Source organism: Acromyrmex echinatior, chromosome 2 (assembly GCF_024713525.1).
Source record: "Acromyrmex echinatior isolate Ae372 chromosome 2, ASM2471352v2, whole genome shotgun sequence".
Lineage (NCBI taxonomy): Eukaryota > Metazoa > Arthropoda > Insecta > Hymenoptera > Formicidae > Acromyrmex > Acromyrmex echinatior.
Window position 1 is genome coordinate 21,384,330 of NC_141853.1, and position 18,414 is coordinate 21,402,743.

At 27.1% G+C, this 18,414-nt stretch overlaps 3 protein-coding genes across 8 annotated transcripts in view; 2 read left to right on the forward strand and 1 right to left on the reverse strand.

The window, feature by feature from the left end:
• The window catches only part of Su(var)3-3 (lysine-specific histone demethylase Su(var)3-3), a 118,660-nt gene extending 111,241 nt beyond the window's left edge, over window positions 1-7,419 (reverse strand). The window contains exons 1-6 of one of the 2 annotated variants that reach the window (XM_011052082.2): window positions 6,903-7,419; window positions 6,517-6,652; window positions 1,368-1,557; window positions 751-973; window positions 522-640; window positions 303-464 (exon numbers count right to left, since the gene is read on the reverse strand). In XM_011052082.2, coding sequence (XP_011050384.1) covers window positions 303-464; window positions 522-640; window positions 751-973; window positions 1,368-1,391 — 528 coding nt within the window. In that variant the 5' untranslated portion in view covers window positions 1,392-1,557; window positions 6,517-6,652; window positions 6,903-7,419. Of the gene's footprint in view, window positions 1-302; window positions 465-521; window positions 674-750; window positions 974-1,367; window positions 1,558-6,516; window positions 6,653-6,902 lie in introns of both variants that reach the window. The other variant, XM_011052080.2, reaches the window with a different exon arrangement.
• On the forward strand, window positions 3,369-4,307 carry LOC147910628 (thialysine N-epsilon-acetyltransferase-like). The gene is made up of 4 exons (XM_087402642.1): window positions 3,369-3,559; window positions 3,624-3,675; window positions 3,749-3,951; window positions 4,008-4,307. Exons 1-4 carry the CDS (start codon window positions 3,494-3,496, stop codon window positions 4,176-4,178), a joined length of 492 nt encoding a protein of 163 aa, XP_087258768.1. The 5' UTR covers window positions 3,369-3,493; the 3' UTR covers window positions 4,179-4,307.
• LOC105143672 (thialysine N-epsilon-acetyltransferase) lies at window positions 4,965-6,310 on the forward strand. 5 transcript variants are annotated; one of them, XM_087402638.1, is made up of 5 exons: window positions 4,965-5,149; window positions 5,412-5,452; window positions 5,510-5,561; window positions 5,666-5,868; window positions 5,925-6,310. In XM_087402638.1, exons 1-5 carry the CDS (start codon window positions 5,143-5,145, stop codon window positions 6,093-6,095), a joined length of 474 nt encoding a protein of 157 aa, XP_087258764.1. In that variant the 5' UTR covers window positions 4,965-5,142; the 3' UTR covers window positions 6,096-6,310. The 5 variants fall into 5 exon arrangements, with proteins under 5 accessions (XP_087258764.1, XP_087258766.1, XP_087258765.1 ...); XM_087402640.1 differs by having other exon boundaries at window positions 4,966-5,319; XM_087402639.1 differs by having other exon boundaries at window positions 4,966-5,319; window positions 5,416-5,452.
• Window positions 7,420-18,414: the final 10,995 nt, after the last annotated feature.

Consider the following 18,414-nt stretch of genomic DNA (forward strand, 5'->3'; position numbering starts at 1 on the left):
TTTTAAAATTTATATAATATTCTTCTCATTCCAGTGTCTTATGTTAGAGACATGGTAACCTCTTTTGCGCGTATTTATTGATATATAGAATCTACAGTTTTTAATGCCAGATCTAAACAGCTTATTAGAAAAAGTTGACATGACAAAGATATTCTTGATAATTTGCTTTCTAAGAGATAATCCAACAGATCTGATATGTATATTCTAGGTGAATTTGAATCCGGATCTTTGACTATTACGCAACTCTATGCCATGATCGCTACTGATCGAAATTTTATATATGTATATGATTTTTAAATTACCTTAAGACGTTTAAAAACTCCAAAGTTTACGAAACCATGTCGCTCTAAAAATGCATGAATCCTACGAGCAAGTACTGTGTCACTGTTATAAGGTGATTCAATTTGCGGTAATACATTTTCGATGATTAACTGCTGTTTTGGATTTTCCAACCAAATTTGCAGCTAAAATTCAATCATATTAGAAAAAGAACAATGAGATCAATCAGTTTAAATACTCACAAGTCTATTCCTAATGTGTAAAAACACTTTCTGTGTTTGTAGTAGTCCACCAGCGATATCAGGAAAACAAGCAGCTTCGGTAGATGTCAATTTATCAAACGGAAGACGACTCTGAAAGGCTGCACCTTCCAATCCATTTAATAATTCCTTTACTAAATGTATAGATATAAATTAATATCCCTATCAACATTACCAAATTTAAAACTAATAACTAATTTATAAAATTCACCATGTGGATCTTCGTGATCACTATCTTGATCATCATCATCCTTAACCTCGGACTTTGAGACAGAAGGTACAGGAGCAGGTATTGTAGATTCAGACTCCTTTTTTATCTCAATGGGTACTTTTTTCTCAGGTGTTACGAGACCAGTTTTAGATTTCTCTGATGTATCCGAGGCGTTCTCATCTTCCAACTGATTATACTTTTCCTCCATTTCTCTGTACTCCACCTATAATTAAATGTACCTCTAAATTTATTCACTCATTAATTAAAAATAAGAGATGCTATATAAAAAAAAACCCATAAAATATAAATAATAAATTTGTTTAAAAATAAAACCAAAATAACTGCAAGTAGTTAAGTATGTGTCACCAAATGACATATTATCATACAAGTGTATACATAACCAAAATATCTATCCTATCTCATGATAAGTGTATCTATGAATAATTATGAAATAAATCAGATAAAAATCATTCCTCTCATTTATTATCACATGAAAGATAAAATACAAGTGTACAACGATTTATCTCAAAATCGATGTTGATGCACTTAATCACAAATGTTAAAATATTTCTGGAATCTGGACGAATCTTAATGAGAAAAATGTGAAAAATACGAACCTTTGCTCTTTTCCTGCGGCTCATATCGTGCTGATTATTTAAATATTAGTTGATTATTTAATATCGGTCCAAAGTGATGGCAACCACAGTTCCTCGAGTTTGTTTTGATGCTTGAAACAGCCGGCACACACATAAAATTCAAGATTGGCAGTCATCGAATAATGCGGGAACGCAGCGCCCTCGAAGAACCCTTTGGAAACCGATGCGATAGACGAATTCGATGAATATCCGGGGATAAGTACAGAGAAAGACATGAACTGTCGGTAACTACACTATGAGTGCTTTCCATTTGATGACACAAGTCGACACAAATGTCGTTCTATCTTTGTCACTTTCTGAATATCAACAAAGATAGAATGATGTTAGTATTGATTTGTGTCATCAAATGGAAAGTATCTTATCATTCCATAATATACAAGGTGGACCAAAATTGGAAAATTTGGATACAGTTGAATATCTCATAAAGCATTTTTGGAAAAAGTATTTGATATAAAAGTTGTAGGATTTTAATAATGCATCAAACAGGGTTCTTACTTACTGAATTTAAGTATAAAAGTATAGAAATAAAAGTATAGAAGAATTTTCAATTAAAAAATTTTCATTTTTACTCGATTTTTACAGCTGACATCGAGATCTTTTCAAGATACTTATTTTTAATATAAAAATGAAAATTAGAGGAACAACTTCAATAGTTTTGATTTTAACAAATTATCATGACCTTGAACAATATCCTACAATTTTGTGTGTGTGTGTGTGTGTGTGTGTGTGTATGTGCTTTTAGAATAGATTGTCTCAAGTCTTAGGTCATTTAAAGAACCATTATGACCATTATAATCATTAAGTTCATTTTCTTCCATCTATATACGTATATGAAAGTCTTAACATTTTTAAAATTCTTTCACATTTATTACGACATTTGATGCCAGAATATAAACTTCTTATTGACAATGTCTAAAATGATCATTCAAAGAGTTAGGCATGAAGATTGTAAAGTCATCGAAAAGCTATCAAAGCGAAATTTTATTAATAATCAATAGATACAAAAATGTTGGACAACATGACGTATATGTCATTTTGCAGGAATTGGCAGACTACGAAAAGATGATTGATACACTACAAATTGATTATAAGAGTGAGATTTATATATATATATATATATATATAATACATATTATGAAGTATTTCTAAAACAATAACTTATAAACAAAAGAAATTTTTAGGATTAGAAAGAAATAGCTTCAACGGGCAACTATTATATTTATGCAACGTGACAACATATGACGAAAAGATTATTGGATATATTATATCGCTTTTTTATTATATTTATGTTATCACATAGAAAGGATACGTATTTAGAAGATATTTATGTGACGTCGGATTTTCAAAGGAAATTGAAAGTAAAAAATCGTCTTTCAATTTCTTGTTTATGTTGTTTTATTGTTACAACATTGTTAAATTTTATTGCATTGACAAATGTTACATTTTTACTTTTTGTGATTACGTTCCTAGCTTAATTTGTTTTATTTCAATGATATTCTTATATAAATATTTTGTCCTTTGAAGATTAGAGAGATAAGAGAGATAAGATTAGAGATTATATGTCTTTCCATACTTCTAATTAATTTCTGTAACACTACACTGTTTTTAATATATAAATTATAGCAAATCTATTGATAAGAATTCACCTTTCACTTTTATCGATAAATGGGCATTTGTTGATAAAATAAGATGTAAATACGGACATATACAAGGTGTCTATAATGCATGGGATCATTCGTCATGAGCAGGTAAAACGAACTGAGTGCAAAAATTGCAAAATGATAAAGAATTTTTCGCACTATCTGTTGCAAGCAATCCCGTAAGTTACGGATATTCTATATATAGTATGTATATCGCACGCGCGATACACAACACCACACACACACACACACACACGCGCGCGCGCGCGCGCACACACACACACACACACACACACACACACACACATATATGTGTATAAATATATCTCTGTTAAATTATCTCAGATTTCACAGACCATTCGAGGTTACAATTATTAGGTTTACTTTCTTCCATCTGTACGGAACATTTTCAATCTTTAAAAACGAAATCTATACTCGTTATTGATAATGTCTGAAATAATCGTACGAAGAGCTAGGCGTGAAGATTGTAAAGCCGTCCAAAAACTTTCAAAGGTATTTTTTGTTGATCGATAAAAACGTTAGACAATTTTTATGCATAAAAAATGTCATTTTATAGGAACTTATGAAATACGAAAAGCTGTCCGATAAACCAGAAATGGATGATGAAAGTGAGATTTATGTGCTTTCATATTATGTTATGAAATGTCTCTAAAACAATATTTTATAATAAAAATTTTTTAGCCTTCGAAAGGGATGGTTTCGACGGGCAACCTTTATATTTTTGTAACGTGGCAACATGTGATGAAAAGATCATTGGATATGCAATCTCTCATTACAATTATGCCTCATGGTGTGGAAAAGGTATGTTACTGCAAGATCTTTATGTATCACCGGATTTTCGAGGGAAACATGTTGGCAGTAAGCTTCTAAAAGCCGTCGCGAAGGTATGTTCAGTTAGAATTGCATATGCAATATGTATCTGATTACGAAATATTTGCAGGATGCAATTGAGAATGATTGTCGTAAACTAGACTTTTTGGTTCTTGAGTGGAACTCAGCGCAAGAATTTTACAAAAGACATGGTGCCATTGATCTGTCAACTAAGGAACCATGGCATCGTTATCGTATTTTAAAAAATAATTTGAAAAAATTGGCATCTGATTGTGAATAGCATAAATGTATTGTAATTAACTAACAGCGGTAATGATTATATTGTATATACATGTATATATACAAATATTAAAAATTTAATTTGTATCAAATGCACTTCAAAATTAAAATTAAACAATAATTATTGCAATAGTTATAATTTTTAATTAATAATAAAATATTAATAAAAATAAAGACTATTGAGTGCACGAAATTGATTTTTAACTCAATATATTTTTAAAAAATTTTGCACACAATTATTGTGCTATATACTTTCTCTAATAATTTTTATTATTATTTTATTATTTGAAAAGTGAAAGCTCAATAAAATTTTTTATTGAGCTTTCTCGTATAAATTATATTATAAAATGAGAGAGAGAGATTAAAAAATTATTTCTTTAATCTTAAGTAATACATGCTGTATTAAATAATACATTAATGTTATTTTTGTGATATTTTGATGCATTCCAGCATGTATTGCACCATATAATTTTTTTTAGTCAAATTGATTTCCAATTTTGCTCTTTTGGTATTTTTCCTTTCTGATCGATTTATCTTATTTACCTTATCTTATCCATAAACTTTACAGATATAACAAGACGTACCGTATCCTTGTCCGTATCTCTCCAAGAGAAATTGGAAATAGATATGTTTCGCGCATGCTTGACATGTATTATACATTGAATGTTTCATTTTATTTTATATATTTTTTTAATTATCTGCACTTTACATTTTTAAAGAGAATCTTATTTCCTTCTTTGCTACAATATATCATTTAACATTTTTACAATAATATTAATGCATTATACGTTTAACTGACATGCGCAATGCAAACTTGTGGATACTTTGAGAAAGGGAAGTAAAGCCGGCGGCACATGATGCTTGTTTTCCTGCTGGATTGCTAATTGGATTAGAATCTTGCCGTATTGACTGTGGTGTTATCGCTGCCAGTGGCAAGATTCTAATCTAACAGGAAAACAAGCATCATGTGCCGTAAGCTTAAAGCTGTTTTAAATGCAGAAACTATAGCAATTAATACTAGTCCACATCTGACAGTCTATGTGTACTTACATATACAAAGATCAATCATTACATTATATTCATGTATCTATTAGATTAGATCAGTAGTTATTATAGATCATTCAAGAAAATATAATCATAAGGTGCTTTCTTACATACTTTCGTACATTTATTGATATTTGACGCTGGAATTTATATTTATTTTTAATAATGTCTGAAATAATCATACGAAAAGCTAGACGTGAAGATTGTGAAGCCATCAGAATGTTCATACAGGTAATTTTTGTTGATAACCGATAACGACTGGACAATATAAAGAATATTATTTTTCAGGAATTGGCAGACTATGAAAAAATGCCTGATGGACCAAAAATTGATTATAAAAGTGAGATTTATATATTTTTATAGTATAACAGTTATATATTTTATTATGTTATGAAATATCTTCAAAATAATATCTTGTGCTAAAAATTTGAAAAAAACTTTTAGCCTTAGAAAGAGATGGCTTCGACGGGCAACCTTTATATTTGTGTAACGTAGCAACATCTGATGAAAAAGTCATTGGATATACTTTGTCTTATTATACTTATTCCACATGGTGTGGAAAATCTATGTATTTGGAAGATATCTATGTAACTCCGGACTTTCGAAGAAAACATGTTGGCAAGAAACTTCTAAAAGCTGTTGCAAAGGTACGTTTAGTTAGAGTAGCATATGTGATATATACCTAATAATAAAATATTTGCAGGAAGCTATTGAAAATGATTGTCATAAACTAGATTTTGTGGTTCTTAAGTGGAATCCAGCACAAGAATTTTATAAAATGTATAGAGCCAGTGATCTGACATCAAAGGAACAATGGCACTGTTATCGTTTTGTCGAAGAAGATTTGAAAAAATTAGCATCTGATTGTGAATAGCATGAAGATATTTTAATTATTGACAACGGCAATTATTAAAACAGGGTGGCTATTAAAATTGTGTTAAAACAAATGATTATCAAAACAAAGTAGGAAAATATAATGGTTTGCTTTCAATATAATAATTCTAATAATTACCCTGCAGTATTATACATGTAGTATATACAAATACTTAATATGTATCACTCACTTTAAAATAAAATGTTCAAAGAAAATTTTGTCTCTGAGTTTCAAAATGCATGGATTACTTTATTCTTTGTAATTAAACTCTTTGTATTTTTCTCTCTTTCTCTTTCCAACATCTAACTGTAAGCTATAACTTAAATCAATTTTATACTAATTTAAATGTATAAAAAATGTGACATTAGTGTAGCATAAAAATGAACTCAGAAAGAAGCATGAAAATAAATGTCTGACATACCCGTGTTTTAAATGGAACTCGTTCACTGGCGCCTCTGTGTGCACAAATGTTCACGTTGAACTACGTAGCCATGGATATTTTCGGCGGGTAATATATCCTTTAATCTTGTTCTATGTTTACATTATCTGCAATGGTGCTGTTCCATTTATGACAAAAGATAATTACATAACAATATATTCTAAAAATAATAACTAAATTCGGAATAATTTAAAGAAAGACATTTAGAAAAATAAAAAGCATCACATGAATATTTATCATTTAAATTAAATGATATAATCAAAAAGTTGAATGCATTTTATTCTTCTCTGTTGAGTTTTTTTTTAATAATTAACGCTTTTTAACTTTTTTATATTTTTTAGACTTAAATTATTCCAATTTTTACTTACTATTTTTATAATGCATTGTTAGGGTCTGAGCACAAGAATTGTCATAATACTTAGGGGCTCCGCACAAAAGGAACAGAGGACAGAGAATAAGAATTTTAACCTATCAGAAACTGCGTGTGTTCCACATGATTTTTGATAGGTTGAAATTTTTATTCTCTGTTCTCTGTTTTCTGTTCCTTTTATTGTGTTTAAATCTTTACGCATATATTCATGCATGCCATAGAATAGAAGCAGAAAAACTTGAGACAGGACGTGAGGGGCCTCTTTTCTAGCTGTAACTGCAAAATGTCGCCGCGCACTACTGCCCTCTGAAAAAGTGGATGTAACTACACAATAATATCCATGTTTTACGGTGTTCTTGATGGAAGTCAATCGCTGATATCGCTGATATGAAATAACTAAAATCTAATCAAATTAACACAGATTCAGGGGTCGATTCTGTATTTTCAAACAAGATAAAAATTACAAAAGCGAATAAATTTAGTAGGTGTTCAAAAATGAAATAATTAGTATTCTAATAAATTCGCTTACTTTTATAATTTTCACCTCATTTCAAGATACAGAATCGATCTCCAGATTTTTCTCTACATATATTCATAGTATTATATTTAAAATTGTTTTAAGTACATTCTTATTCTTATAATTATATTTACAATTTGCAATTTGAATAAAGTTAGAACTCTTCTAATTGTATAAGCAAACTACATTTAATTTAAAATTGAAGAAAATTTATATGAATAAAAATGAATCAATCTTAGAGGCCCTCCACCACTCCCGCCAATTTTTAATGGCGATCCTCTTTTCTTTATAAGTATATTCCCCCGTAAAAAAACGAGTTACTAATAAATTTAGTCGGTTTTTGCAGGTAAGTATGTTTTAAATTTATTTTTTAATTTTATATCTCTCTTTTTTTCTTTAATTATTTTATTAAGTTTCGCTAAAATCATATTGTGATTAGCGAAATATTGGGTCATCTAAAAAGTATCCGCGGTTTTTTGTCACTAGATGTGTGTTGATGGTCATATATCTAGTGACAAAGTACCGCGGATACTTTTTAGATGACCCAATACAATAAAATAATTAACAATTACATTGCACAGCTTTTTAATATTATCTTTTATTGTAATCCTTTAATAATGCAATAATTATTTATAATACAATGTATAATAAAAAATGTTGTTCGAAATATAATAAGAATTATATTATATAGGAGCACAATTAACAAAATTTAGTAATGAGGTATTATACGAAAATGTCGAAAATACATACGATAACACAAATTTTCTAAACCAAATATAATAATTAAATAAAATATAATTTAATGAAATATTGATAAATGTGGTATGAAAATACTAACAACAATTAGATCGTACTTACTATTAATTATTAACTTGTTGTTGATTATATTATAAAACTTATTAATATCGTGATAAAAAGTCATTAATACATTTACGACAAGACTTTCGCATTTAAAATAATTATCCCAATAATTTGATCAAGGTCCCTCCACGATTGTGATAAGGTTAGTATCCGATACAAAGAAGAAAAAAATCTTCATAGAAAAGCGAACTTGATGTATTCTGATTCCACGTCAAATTCATAAGATCCATTCGCAAAAAAAAGTTAAGCAATCCGTCAAATACCAGTGATCTTATTACAGAAGGATGTGAATTCCAAATCTTTCAGACCACTTATGATAGAAATAATTTTGATAGCATCTTAATTACATTTTTATTGCATTTTTAATATAATATCAAAATTTGCGAGGAAATTATATGTTCTGCCACACATTACTACAAATCATCTCTTATTAAAAATAAAAAGATAAAATGAATTTCCTTATGGAATGGTGATTACGAAGGAATATATTTAATAGTAATAATAATATATTTAATAATAAAATACATGCATTATTATTAATTAGTAATTTTTTATATGTATGAATACAAAAGTATCTCGGGTACCAACTGTTCGAGATAAATCGAACTTGATAATAATGAGATTTTGAAGAATTAAGTATGCTTTCTGAAAAATTTGTTATTATATATAAAATTTAACAATCTTTTTTTTTCTGCATTTTCTCAAAATTTTAATTATTAATACCTCGCTAATATAAAGGTATCCATTCGACTTATCTCGAATTTTTTGTATCCACACATTTTTAATTCATGTAATCATAAAAGAACATAAGGTATTTTGATAAAAAAATTATCTAACTCGACAAAAATCAAAATTTGTTAAATATAATATATCTGCATGTATTTTATCATAGAAAAGTATATAATATACATATAAATTAATAATTAACAATATTCTGGAATGGCGGGATGTCTCCAATACCTAAAAATGATTTTAAAATAACAGTTAAAAAATTAAATATATACATTCGTAATCATATTTTTTTGTTAGAGCAATCATCGAAAAATAAGCAAATTATTTGCATAAAGCTTAAATTTATTTACTTAACAATTTGGATTTAAAAAAATAATCATTATATATATCCATATGTAATTAAATAAAAATAAATATATCCATACATTAATTATATAATACTAAATTCGTATTGTTATTAAGATATAGTACTATTATTAACATTATTATTACTAGTGGGAGAACATTTAATAAAACAAAAAAAGCGACGAAAATTGTATGTTAAAGTATACTACTAAATTAATTTCGTAACTTGATTTTAAAATATATAACATATAATTGTCTGACTCATTGACAAAATTATTACTTCCAATGCAAGACGAGAAAATTCAGGGTTAATTCCGATCCTGTACAAGAATTTTCAACAAGATACCAAACTAAACTTTGCGAATGGACTTTACAGAAAGCGACGAGGAATAAGTCTTCATATGATATTGTAAAAATAATTTCGACTTTCTATCGGTACAAATCACGCATTCACTACATCAACATAGCATCCACTTGACGCGAGGGACAGCGATGAGGCTTTCGTACATGATAAATTAATCATTAATATTTGTAATTTTTTAATGTTAAAAATATAAATGTGAAAAACAAACAAGAGGTTAATATTTAACCTATATTACCTCAGTCAAACCTCGAATCTTTACTGACTTATTTAATAAATTAAATAGACGAAAAATTAGACGATTATTTTAAACATCAAATTTTTAATTAAAAGTCACTTAAAATTATTAATGACTTTTTTTATATTTACAATAAAATCCAAATTAAAAAAAAATTTTTTAATTAAACATTTATCAAATTCATTAAATTAATAAACAATTTTTGTTATCATATGGTTCGTCGATTTCGTATAATTTACATCAATAAAACAACAATAAATTTGATTTACTACGACAAGATAAATGCTATCTGTATGGAATAGATATATTTAATACGAATATATAAACATTCCAATAAATGTATAATATAATTTAAATTAGTAATTATTGCGGAAATTACAAAATAAACATGATGGCATTTACCTGGACATAGTTCACATAAATTTTATATTGCGTATGTAATATTATTATACATACATTTATTTATGATAAAATTAATTACAATATTAATGGGTGTACATACTTTGTATATGTATAGAATTTTATAAGATATTAAGTTTAATTTCAAGGGAGCTGAAAATTCAATGAAATTTAAAATTATATAATATATAATCATATTTGACAATTGGGTTGTTGACAATTAAATAAAATTTAAGATTAATTAAAAATTTTATTTAATTTTTAATCTTTTCTTTGCAATTGTCAAGTACGTACACATGATGTCTATGTATCCTTATCTACATATTATATAATTTATTAGTTAGATTTATTATATAATATTTTTTTAGTTTAATTATATTTATTTTTTAAAACAAAATTTAATTACCCGGTCGCGAAATCTAATTAAGTATCATTTTTAATTTTTCAATTTATCTACATTTATTGTCTACATTTATCTACATTTATTGTCTTATACAGTCCCTACTTATCCATATACTTGTTCTACCTATCCGTATTTTCATTTATTCGTGCCTATTCGCGTATCCTATCTCTGTTTGTATATTTCTACTTCCTACATTACTTCATTAACGTGTAACACCGCGAATATAATACGTTAATAACTGTGTTCAGTAGAGAAAGCAGCTTTGCAAATGTTGTAAAATTCTTCAACACGATTGGTTCTTGCTTTAGGTTCTTATGAATTTAAATGAACTAATGATATTAAATCAAATTTTATAATAATTGCAAAACTGCTTTCTTTGCTGAGTGCAGCAGCTAATGCCTAACCATGTCCTATCGTGTACTGATAAATTCAGAGAGATTACCTAATTGCGATCATATTAAATAAATGATAATAATTAAAATAGACTTTTAATTTTTTAAATACAAAAATTAATAAATAACAAAGCTAATGAGGGATAATGAAGTGCAACTAGAATTTGTAGATTAAAAAACCTACAAAACTTGCGCTTCATTATCTGCACTAGCTCTCATTAGCCCTGTTATTTATTAGTTATTGTATTTTAAATCAACAATATAAGAACTCGCAAATTGCGAGTAAGTTGCCCTCCCGAATATTCAGAATTTATCTTTATATATATCTTTCAAAAAATTACATTGGTGTTACACATCAACACCCACTTCGTTCAGATCCTCGTCTTTTTTCTGGTCAATATTCTGGCTTAATATGCCAGAGATCGACAGCAATGAGAAATATTCCGTTTTGCTGCCAACTAAAAGCGTAAAATTTTACGCCTTCGTTTGATGCGCGAAACACGAACGCGTTGCGAAGGGGCCACCATATTAATCAAATTGATTAAATATTAATTATCAATAATAATAATTTTATTAATACATGTGTGTGAATAAATTTATTCTTTATTCGTGTCTATTCGAAACTAAAAATATAAGTATTTATCTAAATTTCAAAAAATCTCTAGGAGGGATATTTTTAACATTTTGATTTTATAAATCTCAAATATTGTGAAATTAGATCAAATTTCTTAATGTAACTTTTACACAATATAAACAAAACTTCAAATTAAATATAAACCGGAAATTACTAAATCGATTACTATCCCATAAAATTTAAGGCCCATGTACGTATTCTTAACGATTCGAACGATTCGTTGCTGAATCTCATCTCAAAACATGCAGAGAGATAAGAAAAATGATGTAAGATCCAAAAGGGAGATAATTTTCCCTTACCTTAATAAATATTGTATATCGTTTATATTTTAAATTATTACAATCATTTTTTGTATAATTTATTATTTCAAAATTAAGTATTTTAAAAGATGCAAAATTCCGAACGCGATTTTTAAAAATAATTTAAGATAAAATTCTTTTATTTCTTGACACAATAAACCTATATTGGATCTTACATCATATTACTATTTTGACTGGTATAAAATCCGTTATAAAAGTTTAGGCTAAAGTAGGTGCATTTAGTGCAATTTAGGTAAATTATAGTAACAATTAATAATCATAAAATATTTTTTATAAAAAAGCGAGATTAACAAATTATACGACAAACGCGCTACATTAAAATATCTGTTATTTCATTAGTAACAAGTATACAAATAATAAGTGTGAAGCAATACAAAAAATATCTTTGAAAACAGTATATTATATACATATATGTGTATGTATATTATTTTTCTCTGCACCAACTTAAATAAAATTTAATCCTGAATGAATATTTGAAAATAGAATAAATAGAAAGAATACTAAAACTATACTTATTGTACTGTAACAAACACTGTTCTATATTATAATATCTGTAGACAAAAAAAAACAATTTCATTTACTCTAATTACTTTTTATATACATATGTTCTTTATATTTTTTAATTTACTGTATTCATTTATTTAAAAAATACGAATACTTTATTAATTCTTGTTTTTACTTCCAAGTGAGGTGTTTGATAATTCTGTTGACAACGCTCGTAGGTACAGCGGACTAAACTGAGTCGAAAAATCTTGTATCATTTTGCAATTTTTGCAATAATTAACAAGATATTAATAATCGTTCAATATTAGTTTTCAATAAATTTTTACTCAAATATCATTAACTTTACAGAAAAACAACAAGAAACAAAAATTGTTAATTTTCTCCTTATAAAGTTCTAAAATTTTTTTCAGAATTTTTTAATATCGTATTTCCTCACATGTTGGTAAAAATACTTGCCAATGAAAAAATACAATCCTAAAAAGTTGATAAAAAATTCTGAAAAAAATCTTAGAGCTCTATGAGAAGAAAACAAACAATTTTTGCTGTTTTTCTGTAAAATCGATAGTACGATCAATAGATCATCGCAATAGTAACAAGATATTAATTATTAAATAGTGCCGAAATTGAAGATCAATATTCGCCACTATTTAATAATTAATATTTTTAATAATTATTTAATAATTAATATTATATCTTGTTACTATTGCGATGATCTATTGATCGTACTATCGATTTACAGAAAAACAGCAAAAATTGTTTGTTTTCTTCTCATAGAGCTCTAAGATTTTTTTCAGAATTTTTTATCAATTTTTTAGTATTGCATTTTTTCATTGGCAAGTATTTTTACCAACATGTGAGGAAATACAGTATTAAAAAATTCTAAAAAAAATTTTAGAACTTTATAAGGAGAAAATTAACAATTTTTGCCGAAATTGAAGATCAATATTCGCCACAATTTAATAATTAATATCTTGTTACTATTGCGAAAATTGCAAAATGGTAGAGGACTTTTCGATTCAGTTTAGTCCGTTCTAATTGCCCACGAGCGTTATCAGTACAATTATCAAACATTCTGTATATATTTTAATATAAAACATATTAAAAAAACCGATTAGAATCAACCTTTATTATATTTTTTAAATTGAATTATTTGATATCAATCGAATTGAATTACGTACAATTGAGATTAAATTACTTATCATTATATATATATATATATATATATATATATATATATATATATATATATATATTTTATATATGTATATGTATATATATATATATATATATATACATATAAATATATAAAATATAATCGCGTTAACATATGAATTTAGAAACAAAATTTGAGCCTTTAACATTAGTTTTCTTGAATGAAATAGTTCTACTTTATTGTTTCAATTAAATTAATGAGAGATTGGATAAGAGCAATGGCGATTTTTACAAAAGATTAAAAATAACTTAAACTGAGTGTTAATATGATATTATAAATTTTACAGTATTTGTACAATAAAATAAGAAGAAGCATCCAGGATTAAATTTATCCTAATCTGTTCTAACTTATCCACTTTAAGGTAATGAATGCATGGAATGCTACATATACATTTATAAAAAATATACAGGTATATTTTTATTAAATTGATGCATATATGCATCTGTAGATATATTAATAAAATCACCACGCATCCGTTACCTCAACGAAAACATCAATTCATCACTCACCAATTTGATGCGCAACAGCGGAGTTTGATCTGCATCGTCGATGATTCTGTAACAAAAAGAATATAAAATCTAAATTAAAACAAAGCAAAAAAAAATCAATTAATATTAAAAAAAATATTTAGTAAATGTAATTCTCTTGAAAATAATCACATAATTTTCGAAATATTTTTACAAGCATCGAATTTTTTAATTTACCATTCACTTACATATTTATAAAAATAATTATATACTCGAAAAAATGTTAATTAAATATAATGGACATTACATATATAATTATATATAAACATTTTTTTATACATAAAACATTTTTTCCTGGGCATTTTCTAAAAAAATCTCAAAAATACATAGATATTTATAAAATTTCAAAATAATTTTAAGATAATTCTTTTTTTCTAATTATTATTTTTAAATCAGTGTAAAATAAAGCGAATAAATAGAAAAAAGATATTTACAATAGCAAAAAAAGATATTTACCGCAAGGTTGCTCCGCCGGTGCCCGATGCCTCTCCCAGACCTCCTCCTCCTCTCAGAGTTGGGGTTGACACATCCTCTCGCACTGGACACTCGCGAAAAACACTCGCGAATAATGGACTATAATCGCACGCGGACTATAACTTGAGTCCGATTACTTGAACGGCACTCCCGAACAAACGCGCGACGCGACGAACCGGCTGCGGTTCGTTCATTTTCAAATAAATCGGCGACGAGGGTACGTTAGCTTCCCCGTTGGATTTGTACACGAAGAGAACGATTTCAATCAATATCTAAAAATTTATCTAGATATATCATTCAGATCAGAAAATTTTTAGATTTGAGAAAAACCGTTCTTTTCGTATAAATATCCTCTGGGTACTGAGCCCTCCCACCACGTCAAGGTGTACCCGTGAGAGGGAAGATAATCTGAAAAATATAATATATAACTATTATATAGATAAAGGGTTGAATCTTTAGATAATGTCTGTAAAATATGAATAGAGTCAATGAAATGGCTAATTAATAAAAAAGAGAAATGTTTCTTTTATCGATAATAATAGTTTATCGATAATAATAGTTTCAAAGAATTACGTTTAATTTTTAAATCGTATATTTTTGGATCGTATAACGGAAGGTGCACAAAAACGAAAAAAAAAGTAAATTATTAAACTATATTAATTTTGAAAGCAGGAATTGCGTTATTTGCATAAGAGTATCATTTATATTAACGTGGCTTTTTTATGACTCGTTTGATACTGTTCGTACAGACAAATGCGGTCGTGTGGCGTGCCACTCTTCCTCACATTTCTTTTTGAAACATGTAATAATCGCAAAAAATGCTAGATACATAATAAGAAATGTTGTATTTTATAAATATTCACGTAATACGATTACTAAAATGATTAATTATTCATAAAATACAACGTTTCGTATTATATTTAGCATTCTTCGCGATAAGATTTTAAAAAGTAATGTGAAAGAATCGCACGCGACACGGCCGCATTTGTCTGTACGACACTACCTATTTCTAAGAATCTCAGTAAGGGACGCGCAGTAATTACGCCTAAACGTAAACATGACGCGCCGCTCCGTGCCACCCCGTACCATCCTCAACACAAGGTCGCGCCAACCGTCTAACTGCCGAAATAAAACGAATATTACGAATATTACGAATAAGTAAAATAATATATTCTTCCCATTTTTAATGTTCTTCGATTAATAAAACGATTATTTCTAGTTTTAACGGCGCGAATCGTTTAATGCGATATCATAATTATATTGCGATATACCGAGGAACATATTTGACGATTATTTTCGACAATTTTTCGTATCAATTACAATGTAATGCTGACAAAAGGCAAGAAGTAAAAAGAGATTTTTATTAGCGTGGTCTTCCTTACATAATTGCTCACGTGAAATAATTTTAACATATTATATCTCAATTTTAGAATAATAGCATGCATCTAACAATAAGAATCTCATTTTTATTGTTAGTTATCGTACATCCGCGAACGCACGAAATATTTAAAATATTCATGAACTGCGTATGTGAGTAATGAATCTTAGAAATAAAGGGAAAAAGTGCATACAACCTATAATCCTTTTCAATCCTTAATACATTCCTTAGTTTTAGGCAGCCTTAATGTAATTCGCGTTCGTAGATATTGCTGGTAATTAATGCGACACGCGGAGCGACTCGAAAACACGTGCGTCTCCCACCGAGATCGCCTAGCGAATGCCGAAGTGACGATCGACCACCGCACCTTGCCCCCCATCGCCTTCGCTCCGCGTCCCACCGCTTTTCGTCGCCAGTGACCCCCTTCCCCTACCGAGCTTTTCGCCAGATGTTTTTAGATTACACTCAACTATCGCGTATGAAAAATATTCAATGATTTATTCAATTATATTTTTCATATTTTACATCATTTTGACAAACGAATATCGCCGTACATTTCGCGTTTTGCTTTGTGGCATCTCGGGCACAATCCTATATTTGCATGGTTCTCTTAAACGAATTAGTAATTATTCGCGAGATATTTTTAATATTTTCAATAATTCTCAATTTTCATAATTCTTTTTAATGATCCATACTTCAATAAAGATTGATAAAATATTCTATATTTGTTCTTTATATAAAGATAAACGCAAAAAATCGTAATAAAATGAAACAATTTGTGCTAAATAGGTTTGGTTAAAAGTACTAAATATCTTGTTAATCGTTATTTAATTTTTCAGTTAATAAATTAATTTAAGACACTACTTTTACTGCAAATTATTCTGTGTTTCAGAAATTCTTTAAACGTGCGTATAATAAAATATAAAATAGGTTCCGGAAACTTATTTAAAATATTAAATAAGAAATGTAGTTATTTAAAATAATAAATACTAAATTTCTCTTTTAAGTTTTTAATTTAAAATACGTACTTTAATTTTCATCGCTTTTACAAGTATGTAAAAATTATTAAACGATTTTTACGTATATTTTGGCAAAGAATTTGTAAAGTTGTTTATTTATAACAAATTCTACATTGTTGTAACTAAATACAGTTAACAAAATGAGAAAAATGTACTTTTTCAAAAATGTATAACTCTGAAACATAAATATTTAAACGAAAAATTTAAACGTTAAAATTTTTTTTAAACTAAATTAAGTTAGAATTAATGGCTTATAAATTTTTAATTTAAAAGAAGTTATTAAATTAAAGTTTAAAAGTAACTTAAATGAACTTAAAAATTAATGCATTTAAAATTATCTAAATTAAAAGTTATTAACTTTTTAACTTTCTTTTAACTTTTAACGTTTTAACTAATGACTTGACAATCCTGAATATATTTTTCATTTAAATATTAATTTAATTAATTTTAAATGCATTAATTTTTAAATTCATTTAAGTTACTTTTAAACTTTAATTTATTAACTTCTTTTAAATTAAAAATTTATAAGCCATTAATTCTAACTTAATTTAGTTTAAAAAAAATTTTAACGTTTAAATAAATATTTATGTTTCAGAGTTATACATTTTTGAAAAAGTACATTTTTCTCATTTTGTTAACTGTATTTAGTTACAACAATGTAGAATTTGTTATAAATAAACAACTTTACAAATTCTTTTTAAAGTTGCCAAAATATACGTAAAAATCGTTTAATAATTTTTACATACTTGTAAAAGCGATGAAAATTAAAGTACGTATTTTAAATTAAAAACTTAAAAGAGAAATTTAGTATTTATTATTTTAAATAACTACATTTCTTATTTAATATTTTAAATAAGTTTCCGGAACCTATTTTATATTTTATTATACGCACGTTTAAAGAATTTCTGAAACACAGAATAATTTGCAGTAAAAGTAGTGTCTTAAATTAATTTATTAACTGAAAAATTAAATAACGATTAACAAGATATTTAGTACTTTTAACCAAACCTATTTAGCACAAATTGTTTCATTTTATTACGATTTTTTGCGTTTATCTTTATATAAAGAACAAATATAGAATATTTTATCAATCTTTATTGAAGTATGGATCATTAAAAAGAATTATGAAAATTGAGAATTATTGAAAATATTAAAAATATCTCGCGAATAATTACTAATTCGTTTAAGAGAAC

Bases quoted from the DNA above. Each gene is read 5' to 3' on its own strand.
- LOC147910628 (XM_087402642.1), top strand. From the start codon at position 3,494: ATGTCTGAAATAATCGTACGAAGAGCTAGGCGTGAAGATTGTAAAGCC. The intron at 3,560-3,623 runs GTATTTTTTGTT...GTCATTTTATAG, and splicing joins CCGTCCAAAAACTTTCAAAG to GAACTTATGAAATACGAAAA. The intron at 3,952-4,007 runs GTATGTTCAGTT...AAATATTTGCAG, and splicing joins TTCTAAAAGCCGTCGCGAAG to GATGCAATTGAGAATGATTG.
- LOC105143672 (XM_087402637.1), top strand. From the start codon at position 5,387: ATGTCTGAAATAATCATACGAAAAGCTAGACGTGAAGATTGTGAAGCC. The intron at 5,453-5,509 runs GTAATTTTTGTT...ATTATTTTTCAG, and splicing joins CCATCAGAATGTTCATACAG to GAATTGGCAGACTATGAAAA. The intron at 5,869-5,924 runs GTACGTTTAGTT...AAATATTTGCAG, and splicing joins TTCTAAAAGCTGTTGCAAAG to GAAGCTATTGAAAATGATTG.